The sequence below is a fragment of the Diabrotica undecimpunctata genome, chromosome 1 (genome assembly GCF_040954645.1).
Source record: "Diabrotica undecimpunctata isolate CICGRU chromosome 1, icDiaUnde3, whole genome shotgun sequence".
Classification (NCBI taxonomy): Eukaryota; Metazoa; Arthropoda; class Insecta; order Coleoptera; family Chrysomelidae; genus Diabrotica; species Diabrotica undecimpunctata.
Window position 1 is genome coordinate 4,893,444 of NC_092803.1, and position 13,889 is coordinate 4,907,332.

Here is a 13,889-nt window from a genome sequence, read left to right on the forward strand (position 1 = left end):
AGCCATATTTCAAGAGTCTTTGGAGGATGCAAAGACGGAAATCAAAGTGAATGGAGTATTGATCAACAACACACGATATGCTGATGATGGTGTCTTAATTTGTGACAACATAGTCGATCTTCAACAACTTGTCACTATAATCGGAGAATACAGTAAGCGAATGGGATTAGAGATTAATACCAAAAAAACCAAATTGATGATCATCTCCAGAAACTTGGATGCACTTGAAAACTCCACCATAACACTGAATACTAAGTCCATTGAAAGAGTGAGTAAATTTAAATACCTGGGATCGTGGCTTTTTGAAGACTAAGCATCGGACAGGGAAGTAAAATGTCGCATTGAACAAGCTCGACAAGCTTTCGTAAAATTCAAGAAGGTACTGACTTGTTCAGAGTTCGATATTTAACTGAGACTAAGGTTTACTAAGTGCTACGTGTGGTCAGTGCTGCTATACGGCGTAGAGGGCTGGACACTCAAAACGAGGGATATAAACAGATTAGAAGCTTTCGAAATGTGGCTCTATCGCCGTATCCTAAAAATACCATAGACAGCGAAAATCACAAATTAAGATGTCCTTAAAAGAATAAACCAAGAACGCCAACTTTTCGAAACCATCAAGAAAAGGAAAACGGTGTATCTAGGTCACATCATGCGAAATGAAAAATACCAGTTCCTCCAACTTATAATCGAGGGTAAAATTGAAGGCAAGAGAGGAATGGGACGCAAGAAAATGTCCTGGCTCCGAAACATAAGGCGATGGACAGGGATTAACGACATACAGTCTCTGATACATATTGCAAGAAATAGAGAATTAATAGAAAATGTGATCGCTAACATCCATTTGGAAATTATCGAAACAGTTGTTAAAAGCCTAGGTCTAAAAATTGCTTTTACAGTATCATTTCTTAAAGCAGGCATTCCGGGGGAGGAATTCTTATATACTCGTATATTTAGCTTTAGGAGACAAGTTTATGTGTTTCCGCCATCCGAAAATTTGGAGCTTCAAACCTCCCTTGTGCTCTCTTTCGAAGATAATGAAAACCGCATTCTCCTTTCAACTGACAAACTCTACGGATCTAAAAGAAATGTTACCATCGACAATTGGTACACCAGCGTTGATCTTGGTATAAGCTTGAAGGAAAATGATTTAACTCTCTTGTGAACAATAAAAGTAAATAGAAGAGAAATTAGTGCATATTTCTCTAACAATCAAGGACAACCTATTGGTTCTAGTATATTTGGGTTTGGTTGAAAAGAAACACGAGTGTCATGTAAACCACAAAAAAACAAAAACGTTGTGTTATATTTCACTATGCACTATGGGGACTACATTGATCCTGTACCTGGAAAGCCGGAAATCATATTAGCATATAACAGCACAAAAAGCGGTGTTGATACGGTAGATAAATTATGCACACAATATGATGTGGCACGTTGTAGTAGAAGATGGCGAAGATGGAAGTTTTGACAAATATAACATTTAGCCTTATGTACAACCACCAGAAGAATCAAAGCCAAAATGACTACATACGCAAGACCATAAGGATTCGACTAAAGGAGATCTGTCATTTGGATGAAGATGTGCCAGTTCCAAGAACTCTGGAAGCAATTGAGAGGTGTGGTGACTGTAGATGGAAAAAAATCGAAAAACGAAATATTTTTGTTTGATTTATTTAAAGTATCTTTGTTTGGAAAATGTAAATTCAATTTGCAATGACTGTAACAATATTCCGGCTTAATTTTATTATGTTTTTTGTCATCTCTTATATTTTTTGATACGTCTTAGTGAAATAATGTTTTATTTTCGTTTTGTTTATTGAAAAATGATATGTTCTAATTTTAAATTAATTGTAATTTGTTTAGTAAAAAAGAGAATAAATCAAACTATTACAAACATTGTGGACTATTTTTTGTGCTACGTAAATAAACATTTTAAATAAACAAGATATGTCAGTTATAATAAATAATGTTAAAGAAAACTACAAACAATGGATTATTTTATTGAAATTTAAACAAAATGCATTCAGACGACTATTTTTATGACCGGTGTAGTAGACCGTTCGAGACTATTGATATACAAAATTAAACTGAGTCTAATAAAAGGTTAATGGAACACCTAACATAAATTGAAAGTCTAATTCTCCATATACCCATAAGTATTTCGAGTACCAATATTTCGATAGGTCAATTTATACAGGGTGAGTCATGAGGAACTTTACATACTTCTACCATATGTAGAGTCCCTCAGGGAGCATATCATGTGGCCACTAAAAAATGTCAACTTCTCTTCTTTATTAATTAACAGGGTGATTTGTGTAATTGACCATTTATTTCATTTTACTGTAGTGTTTATATGGCTCATTTGATTTTTTTAATTTTTGCATGATACAGTACACTACTATCAAGCATTCGACTGGTATTAGCTAAACTAAAAAATTCCAGGACTGGCTTTGGAAAAATTAATTTGGGGATTCGTATTAAATATTACACCCTGCATATATTTTTTTTAAAATACAATAAGTGATTTTCAAACTACATAAATAGCCAATGAAAACGACATATGCGACAATGTTGTCGCACTTTTATTAAATTTTTAGCGAACGATCAAATCTTACCAAAAATAGAACAACCATAATAAAGTATCTATAATAAACTGAGTCACTGCACAACAAAAAACAGTAACTACTAACAATAACGAAGAACAATTAAAAAAAAACTAAAAATATGTACATAGTTATGATAAACCCATAAATTGGAACTGGAAAAGATACAATAATGGTAACAAAATAAAAATAATTCAAAATAGATTTTCGAAATGGAACCCTGCAGCCTGTACACATTTTTGTTGCCGAATTGTTAATTGACGTATTGAAGTACGGATACTCTGGGGATCGTTTCTAATAGTATTACAACAATGTATAATTCTATCAATTAGTTGTTGTCGGTTATTAATATTCACTGCGTAAACTAGTTGCTTCAATCGTCCCCAAATATGGTAATCAACGGGATTGAAATCAGGGGATCTTGAAGGCCACGAAATAGGACCTGCACGTCCTATCCACCTGTTGCCAAAAACATTATTGAGATGTTGTCTCACTGCCAGTAAAAAGTGTGGGGGTGCCCCATCATGCTGAAAATACATCCCCCGGATAGCAACGTTCGCGTTGGCAAGCAAATTCGGCAAAATATTTTGTAGAAAGTTCAAATAGACCTGCCCTGTTAAAGGACCATCAAAAAAGTGAGGACCTACTAATTGGTTATTTATGACACCAATCCACACGTTAACCGAAAACCTTAACTGAGAACGACGTTCTCGAATAGCATGGGGATTTTCTTCTGCCCACACATGTGAATTTCGTGAATTATTTATCCCGTCTCTGGTAAATTGGGCTTCATCTGTAAATAGTGTCCTGTATAGCGTTGGTCGATTATTGTTAATCCATCTACAAAATTCCAACCTATCGATCTCATCTCCAGCATGTAGTCGCTGAGCCATTTGAATGTGATATGGGTATAGATTATTTTTTTGTAAGACTCTACTTACTTTTGATTGAGTAACATTGAGTTCTCGACTTACTGGTCTAGTGCTTATTGTAGGGTTCATAGTAACGGCGTCCATAATGTCATCTTCCTGCGCTTCATCTACATGTCGCTCTGTTGTTCCACTAGGAAAAGTGCCATTTTCTCGCAAATAATTAAAAACTGACCCAAATATTGGATGACTGGGAGTTCGACGATTAGGAAATCTCCTGCGATATTCTCTACTAGCAGACCCATTACAGAATCCATAAACAAATATTATGTCTGCATATTCTGTGGTCGAAAACTGATGTGGCATTTTGAACGAAAGTACATAAATAACAATTGATAATGACAATAATGACAATGGGTATAAAATATCAAGAAACGTCAAACGGTCAACGCCAACCTTCATTTTAAACTTTTTTAGATTTATTTTTATTTAGTACAGTTGATGCAATGTATTATTATTTGACATAAAATTTTAATCATTTACAATCAACAAAAACTAACACATACAAGAGGTTTGACTTTTTAATCAATTTATTTTATTATTTATCGAAAATAATGCCCCAATACGATCTATGAGTAAAAATTTAAAATTGAAAAACAATTGATTCTATCGTAGAGATAATACAAAGTGACAGTAAAGATGTTAATTTTCTACGTATTAGATTATATTGTAGGAACTTATTTTAATTAAAATGTTTGAAATTTATAACATTTGTTTAAATTAATACCTTAATAATTTGATACGTCATTATGGTTGTTCTATTTTTGGTAAGATTTGATCGTTCACTAAAAATTTAATAAAAGTGCGACAACATTGTCGCATATGTCGTTTTCATTGGCTATTTATGTAGTTTGAAAATCACTTATTGCGTTTTAAAAAAAATTTATACATTTATAAAATGCAATCAGTGATTTTCAAACTACATAAATAGCCAATGAAAACGACATATGCGACAATGTTGTCGCACTTTTATTAAATTTTTAGTGAATAGTGGGTGTAATAGTGGGTGTAATATTTAAAAACAAGATCGAAATAGATGGAAAATTATGAGGGAGATCTATGTCCAGCAGTGGATAAGCGAAGATTGAATGATGATGAATATTTAATACGAATCCCTAAATTAATTTTTCCAACGCCAGTCCTGGAATTTTTTAGTTTAGCTAATACCATTCGAATGCTTGATAGTAGTGTACTGTATCATGCCAAAAATTAAAAAAATCAAATGAGCCGTATAAACACTACAGTAAAATGAAATAAATGGTCAATTACACAAATCACCCTGTTAATTAATAAAGAAGAGGAGTTGACATTTTTTAGTGGCCACATGATATGCTCCCTGAGGAACTCTACATATGGTAGAAGTATGTAAAGTTCCTCATGACTCACCCTGTATACCTACTGAAAAAAGAAATTCGAAAGTTCACCAAAACTATATTGCAAAAATAGAAATAAAACTTTCATATTACAGTGAGTTACCACTAATAAATACTTTCGAAGATAATCTTTTCTAAAAAATTAACTTTTATTTCATTTTCATTAAAACTGTTCAAATAATAGCCTAAACGTTGATATATACAACCCATGAATTCACTTTGCTACCTCAACAAATGTCGTAATTTTAATGAATTGATTTTGTAAAAAATATTTACTCTGGTATTAAGAAAGTTCTTCTAAAAATATTTACAACTTTATCTTGATAAACCAAATCATTTCGTTCTCGTTACATTGGATGTCTACAAATAAAAATCAACCCCTAAAACTCGGTAATAAACTTACTACAATGAACACGACTCACTCGAATTTACTTTTGTACTGATATGACAAAATCTTCATCGCGTTTCAAAGGAAAAAAATTGATGATTGTGTTGGTTACAGCATGGAACCGACCTAGTTGTTTCCATTTTCTAAATATATCGAGGTCACGGCCTTCCTGATCGTCCTCGGGGTAATAGTCGCTGAAAAGGACCATCGTTTTCCGGTGTGCACAAGGGGTTGGATGGTCGACAGGGTAAATAGGTACACGGAGAAAAGTTGGTTGTATAATTTTTTTATAAAACCATGAGTTTAATTTTTATTTTCCAGGAAAATTTTATTTCTAACATTATTATGTATATTTTTTGAATATTCGTTATTTATATTATAATAAATACCTAAAATACGTTATGAGTGTTACAACTCTCTGGGGATATATTAATTTCAATTAATTGGCAAAAAAAGAGCATGAACCTGTTTGTGGTTAAAAACGTCTTGGGAAACCATAAAGACGAGAACTACAGGGAATATATGCATATTATATGGCAACATGGCAGTAGTTGAAGAAGTCCAGAAAGAATTGAGTAAATTAAATAAATGTGATTTAATTGACAAATTAATTATACTTTATAATAATTGTTGGTAGAATTAAACGGACATTTGTTCAACAAATTAGGATGGCGATATTGCTACCATTTAGAGCGTACTTGTAATTACTTCCAATCCGAAGGATTACCCACTGGCGTGGGAAATAAGAACACAAGCAGTTCAAACAATACGTAATTTAATAATTGAATGTTACTACTACTAAGTAACTTCTTAGTTTCCAAGATAATAGTAGGCTTCCAAGATAATAGTAAAGAAGCAGGAGAACGAGCTCTAAACGAGGACTTAACTACACTAAGTAACTATTTTAAGAACTGGCGCTTACGTCCTAACACAAGCAAAACTGAAACCTGTCTCTTTCACCTGTCGAATCAACTTGCGGGCGATACTCTCAATGTAACTCTAAATGATACAGCTATCAAACATAACAACAACCCCAAATATCTAGGCGTCACACTTGATAGAACACTCACCTTCAAAAGTCATCTTACAAAGGCAGCCGGTAAACTAAGAACAAGAAATAACTTAATATCAAAACTTGCTGGAACAACTTGGGGTGCTTCTGCAGATACTCTTCGGACCTCTGCTCTAGCTTTGGTTCTTTCAGTGGCAGAATATTGTGTACCAGTATGGCTAAATAGTGCACATACAAGCAAAATCGATGTCCAATTTAACCAAACCATGAGAATAATCACTGGAACAAAAAAACCAACGCCAGTGAGATGGCTGCCTACTCTGATCAATATTGCTCCACCAGATCTACGCCGTACAGCAGCATTAGTGAGAGAGTACCAGAAAATTGTAGCCAACGTACAATTACCAATACATCAAGATATCCCAGACATCTCAAAAGAGCACCAGCGACTGAGATCTAGAAATCCTCCAATACGATCTGCCCGAAAAATTGGTAATTCCTATGATATACATAGGTAATGGACAACAAGATGGATGACAACAGTAGAATCGGACTATATTAAGATATCCACCCCAACTCAGGGTTTCATCGGATCAAATCTGCCCCGGTCCACTTGGGCAAGGCTTAATCGTATACGTACCGGATATGGTAAATGTGCTGATTCGCTGTTCAGGTGGGGTCGTGCAGAAAGTCCACAGTGCGATTGCGGACAATCTAGACAGACCATAAGCCATTGTGTTTCAGACTGCTTGAATCGTGCCTACCGTGGAAACCTCCAGGACTTTGCGGAATGTTCCCCAGAAGCAATTGAATGGCTATGTAAATTAGACATTAATATTTAGTGTCATTTATTCTATCTTTAGTGTTTGAATAATATATTTAATATATATGTATATATTATTGTATTTGTATATTTATCGTACTGTGAAAGTCCATACGCTAAATAAAATAAATAAACTACAACTAAGTTAATATCTAGCCAATGTTTTAGTGCAAGTTCTTTATTGAAATATCCCCGATCACTGTCTATACACTGGTCCGCGACACACTACAAAGACAAGCACTGATACAGATTAAATATTACTACTAACTATCACTTCAACTAAGGACGTTTTCTTATATATGAATAAACTTGATAACTAATGAGCGTTCAGCTTTTAACTCTAAGCTATGTAACGATAACTACAATGCACGAGATAAAACCCTAAAAACAAGAAGCGACCAGCTCAGCTGGGATACAATTTGATACTGATTACGCGATAGTCTAAAAACTCTTAAACCAAAAATGCGTTGAATTATATCGAATTCGAAACTAAAAACTAACTAAAATGCAAGCGACCAGCTAAGCTGAGGTACAATATTATACTGACTTAAAATTCCGATTTTCAATACCTGACTATTGCAAGGGATTTTCGAGCGGCGGGAGACAACTTCGATATTTCTATACAGAGGTAGGTAAAAACCGACCTTTTGAATTCTTGTCTAACAGAGAAATTTTTGAAATTGGTCTAAGAAAGTTAATCTACGGGTAAACATACCTTTTAAATACATTTTTGACTTTCATGAGAATTTACCTAGGTAGAAGTTAAGAATTGAAAGTTAATTGCTACCAGTGGCGTAGCAACACTTGGATACATTCCTTACAGAAATTTATCCAATTTCCAAAAAATCCAATCACAGAATACTTCACTGTAATCAATATGGCTTTAGAAAAAATTGTAGCACTACACTAGCTATACAGAAAATTGCAAGAGATATAGTTGATGACTTGGAGGAAGGTCATTTTGTATCTTTGACATTGTGTAACTTATTCAAAGCTTTTGACTGTGTTTCGCGTGAATTACTGTTGAAAAAAATGCATAAATACGGTATTAGGGGAAACACTCTTAACCTGCTTAGATCATACATAACAAATAGAAAACAGGTAGTTTTTTGCAGAAATCAAAAAACTGGTTTTTCCATAATGGGCTGAATGAAGCTAAATGAAAAGAAAAATCAGAATTTGATTTATAGTTCCAAATGGAGGAGGTATATCTCAAGAAATAGTGATAAACTATTAGAAATCTTTCTAGATGATAATTTGGATTGGAGTACACATACAGATGACTTAAGTTCCAGACTTGCTACAAGTATATTTTTAATACGCAACTTAGTTTATATGATTTCTAAAAGTACCCATAGAATATGCTACTTTGCACTATTTCATAGCCAGTTACAGTACGGAACAACTGTTTGGGGTAATTCTTCTCACGCTGATTCAATTTTTTAAACTACAAAAAAGAGTAGTGAGGATACTTGCCAGAGCAAAGTATAGGGAACACGGGAAACCTTTATTTCTGGATTTAGGTATTATCCCACTACATTCACTCTATATATATATATATATATATATATATATATATATATATGAGACGCTGATGGAAATTCATGGCAACAAAGGTTGCAACATTAACATAAACTCCATCTTCCAAGATCACGATACAAGATCTAGAGATGCTATTAGAGCACAAAGTTTTAGGTTGACAAAGAGCATAAAAAATTCGACTGATATTGGTTTGACTCACTTTTTGCCAGATGAAGAAAAAAGTCTTCACGTGTTAGCGTTTAAGCTTAGAATCAAATTACACTTTCTGAAAGATTGTTTCTATTCAAAAACGGAGTTCCTAAGTACAGCTTTTACACAATAGTACTAGTTTGGCCAGGGTATTTGCTTATTATGATGATATTTCTGTACCTTCGCACCAACGTAAATGCAAAATGGGAACAGGCCACAGAAATTAAGGCGAGAATAAAACGAACTAGAGCAGCATTTAGCAATATGAAAAAGCTCCTCATAAGCAGGGATTTGTCTCTTCCCCTAAAACTACGTCTAGTTAAATGCTACATTTTTCCGATCTTACTGTATGATGTGGAGGCCTGGACGCTGACGGAGACGCTCACGAGAAAACTAGAAGCATTCGAAATGTAGGTGTACCGACGCATTCTTCGTATATCCTGGACCGAACCTGTCATCAACATAGAGGTAATCCAAAGAATCGGAAAGGAGAAAGAAATCGTGAATACAATTAAACAAAGAAAGCTTGAATATCTAGGCCACATATTGAGACACGATAAGTACCGTCTACTGCAATTTATTGTCCAGGGAAAAATAGACAGTAAGCGAGGGCCAGGCAGGAGAAGACCCTCGTGGCTCCAAAATCTGAGAAAGTGGTTCGGGCTCACATCGGTCGAACTATTCAGAAGCGCCGCAAACAAGATCAGAATTGCCATGTTAATAGCCAACGTTCGCAACGGACAGGGCACTTGAAGAAGAAGAAGAAGATGATATTTCATATTTTTATATGTTTATTTAGTGTGTTTGTCGTTTCTTTAATTGTCAATATTAAATATATGTTTGTAATGTTAATTTTTTATATATAAGTAGGTACATATGTAAAAATTATCACTATTCCTTTGTCAAAAACAAAACTATTTTTTTATATTTACTAAATAAATTCTATTCTATTATATTCTATATCAACAATATACTAAAAACTTACAGTAATTTGGGCTGCAACATATCCCTTAAAATCTATTGCCTTGATTTCCACTTGGACTTTTTCCCACAAAATCTTGGAGATGTTAGTTATAAACATGAAGAACGATTCCACCAAGATATTTTAAGATATTTAAGTATGCAAAAACGATATCAAGGAAAATAAAATCAAAAAATTCCTATTGGACACTAAAAAGAGATGTACCAGAAGCATAATACTCAAGAAAATCCCACAACCACCTTTTAATGTGGTAAACCCATATCCGTATATCTGTCAATAAGTAAAAAAATGTGTTATATATATTTGACTGTCACAAGAAAACCATACGTCATAGAAAAAACTATTATCATTTTTGAATTCGCTGAACAAAGTACTAGAAAAATGAGCTAATAAAACTTTTGACAAGAAACATTAGTTTTTTGTTGCCCAGTGTATTTAGTGTATGCTCATGTTCATTATAAAACACTCTTACTTACCGTAGATTTATCTCTTATCAAGGCATCTCTTGAAATCTCGCAAGCGTTAATTTCCGTGTCGGCCTTCTGCAGTTGTGCATCCATATGAGTTTTTTCATCTTCCAGCGATCTAATCTTCACGGTAGCCTGGTCGTAGAGGGACACATATCGAGCTAGCTGTTGACTCTCTGCTGTTAGTTTTTCCCGCAACCTCTCCACTTGCTGAAAATTATTTTAAATTAAAAATGAGTCTCAGAGAGTTGAGAGGGTTAGGTTGAGTTTAAGTGGTAAATGTTTGAGTATTTTAATAAAGCAGCGTTACTTTTAGAAATAACTATAACAGTTTAAATGATATTTTCTTATTATTTACTACTGTTATTTAGTACAACTATTTTAAACTATATATATATATATATATATATATATATATATATATATATATATATATATATATATATATATATATATATATATGGCTTAGGAGGACAAATTCTTTAAACTTCCCGTGCTCGAATCGGTATCAATAAAGTATTATGAATCATTTTGGCCTATCCCAGCCTTATCCCAAGACACTTGGGCTGATACAAATTCATACTCGGAAAGTACAATGAATGTCTCCTAAATCTTTACCACCACAGTGGTTAGCATACAGAGGCGCCAACTGCTTTGGCACGATACACGATATAATAATATAATAATCGTTTTCTGTCCTCTGGGCTATGCGAAATGTGTAAAAGATTAAATTTTCTAGCAAAATCTGCTATCGCTTTGTTGAATTAAATGGCCAAATATATGGTCTAGGCTCCACTAGGAACCACTAGGCAGCCATAGATGGCTACTGAGACTGAGACACCTCTGGTCCCATAGTAGGGAGACGACCATCAGATGGTGGTCAAAGAACTCTGCAGAGGAGGCACCGAAACGACTAAGGCTGCCCCCTTATCAACCGAGGAGGAAATGGACACCTAAAAGAACCGGAACGACACCTAAGCTAGGGGCAAGGATGTCGGGAAAAAATAAGGTTACTATTATTTAATGTAACATTTAACACAAAAAGGTGACAACGGTGACACTATACTGCTGCTTGTATGTAACAGAGTATGCAATAGCACTAATCCAGAAACTCGGATAATTAAGACCAAAATAACTAATTTTAGCAGACCATTTAGTCAAATTTTCAGCTAACCAAGCAATCAGTAACCGAGAACAGCCATATACGTTTCCAGGAAAATTAAAGCCTCCCCCATGGCGCAGTTTTGCATCTTAGACGTAACTGCGGTTAAAGTGAAAGGCCCATGGGGAATGGGCAAAAATAGAGAGTTGATAGTAACACCGATCTACCTCTTCTTAGATACAGCTACCCTACTATAAACAAAGGAAAAGAAAGATTTCGTAGACCATTGTCTCAGTCAGAAAGTAGAACTCATTATCGGCTGCGATTTAAAGTCTTACCATCTAGACTAGGGCAGAAGAAACAACAACGCTTGTGGTACATTTTTTTATGCCTATATTATTAGAAAAGAATTGTATATCTTAAATAGTGGCACCAAACCCACTTTTAATAATGTTCACAGCTAAACAGTTATATATGTCACGCTAAAAATAGCTAAAATATCAAATAAAATTCAGAACCGGCAGATATCTCTATCAGCGTCTGACCATTGCTGGCTAACCTATATTATTAGTGTGGAAAAGCCTTATTAAATCTTGCTACCCTAGGAGTCGATGTAGAACTCTACAATCGACTCTTAGAAGATGCTCTACGTAATGAAAAGGCTTAAATCCATTAACCAATAGAGAATTGGAAAGGTATACGGTCTCTATCCAAAACAAAATGAGCTATGCTTATAAAAAATCTTGTCTGATAAGAATAATTTAAGAAAGGCGCAAAACCAACTCTTGGTGGTGCACTAAACTGGAACACCTTAGGAAGACAGCAAGAACAGTTTTTAATAGAGCAAAATGCACCAAACTCAAAAAGGATTGGGATTCATATTACTCAAACCTTAGAAAGTTTGAATTCCAGCTTTGTTTATATATCTCCTACCAAAATTGTATAAAAAAACTAATTTTTAAGCTAACCACTTACGTACCCTTTAAACCCATGATTCAGCTGCAATGCTTAAACATCGAGCAGGATCCACTTTCACACAGAATTTAAACTTAAATTTTTTTAAGGTTTTATGTACTTACAACCGATTTATCGTTATTGTCGTTCATAAGTTCAAGTATCCGATCCTTGATGGAAGTTTCCGATGAATCGACAAATCTTGCAGGTGTGCTGAGAAGAATTGCTACAGAATCTAGAATATGTTTGTGGTCGGTTGACAGTCTTTGGATTTTTTCTTCCTTAAGTGCTAAATCATCTGAAATAAGAAAATATTTTATATAATTTAGTTTATTGGAAATAGTTTAAGATGATAAGAATATCCTTAAAAAATCGTAATAACATTAATTATCATCGTCCAGCCTCAAGAGTCCACTGCTGAACATAGGCCTCTTCCTCATGTTTCCAACCCCGTCTATCTTGCACCGCTCTCATCCAGTTTTTTATTGAGTCTTCTTAAATCGTCAGTCCATCTTTTAGGTGGTCGACCGACGCTTCTCTTGTCTTCCCTTGGCCTCCATTCCAATAACCTCTTTGTCCATCGCCCATCTGTCATTCTGGCTATGTGTCCTGTCCATCTCCATTTTAGTCTGACTATCTTCTCGATGATGTCAGTCACTCCGGTTCTTCTCCTGATGTCTTCGTTCGTAATAACAAAGCAATATCAAAAACAATAATAATAAATGCAAATAAACCGTATAAACCAAGAAATGTGCGCACCGGAATGGGTAAAACTCTGAATAAGCGACATCTCAATGAAGCTACTAGCTAAGATTATTTTGACAATATAGCATCGAATTTCTGGCTTTTGTAGATTTTCATAAAGCCTTTGACATGGTATAATTTGATAAAATCCTGGAAGCACTATAAGCATACCTACCATTGACTACTGATATATAAGATTAATTTACAATACATACAAGAACGCAACTATGTCGGTAAAACTACATAAGAACACGGATTATATCCTAATCGGCAGAGGAGTCCGACAGTGTGATACCTTATCGCCTAAACTTTTTACCGCAGTACGAGAATGTGCTTGTAAAAAATTTAACTGGGAAGAGAAAGGCCTGAACATTGACGGTAAAAGATTAGCAAATTTGAAATTCTCAGACGACATAGTTTTGTTCTCGAACAACCTCAAGGAGATATGTACAATGCTACATGAACTTCAGTTAGTGTGTTCTAGTGTGGGTGTTAAAATAAACATCTCCAAAACAAAATTCATGATAAACCTAGTACCTAGCGAAAATATAAATATTGGGGACAACGAAGTAGAGCTGGTGGAAAAATACATATACCTTGGACATGAAATTAAGATCAGAAGAGACAACCAAACATGCGAACTACGAAGAAGAATAAGCCTAGCATGGGCAGCCTATGGAAAATCCGGCTTATATATGACATCTTTAAAAGCGATATACCAATTTTTTTAAAACGTAAAACATGTGACCAATGTGTGTTGCCTGTGATGACCTATGGT

General features: G+C 34.5%; 1 protein-coding gene across 1 annotated transcript in view; it reads right to left on the reverse strand.

Moving 5' to 3' along the window:
* The window catches only part of LOC140445583 (coiled-coil domain-containing protein 170), a 91,019-nt gene that overhangs the window by 43,083 nt on the left and 34,047 nt on the right, over positions 1-13,889 (reverse strand). Inside the window, exons 5-6 of the mRNA XM_072537757.1 lie at positions 12,493-12,665; positions 10,321-10,521 (exon numbers count right to left, since the gene is read on the reverse strand). Of these exons, the coding sequence (XP_072393858.1) occupies positions 10,321-10,521; positions 12,493-12,665 (374 nt within the window). The remainder of the gene's footprint in view (positions 1-10,320; positions 10,522-12,492; positions 12,666-13,889) is intronic.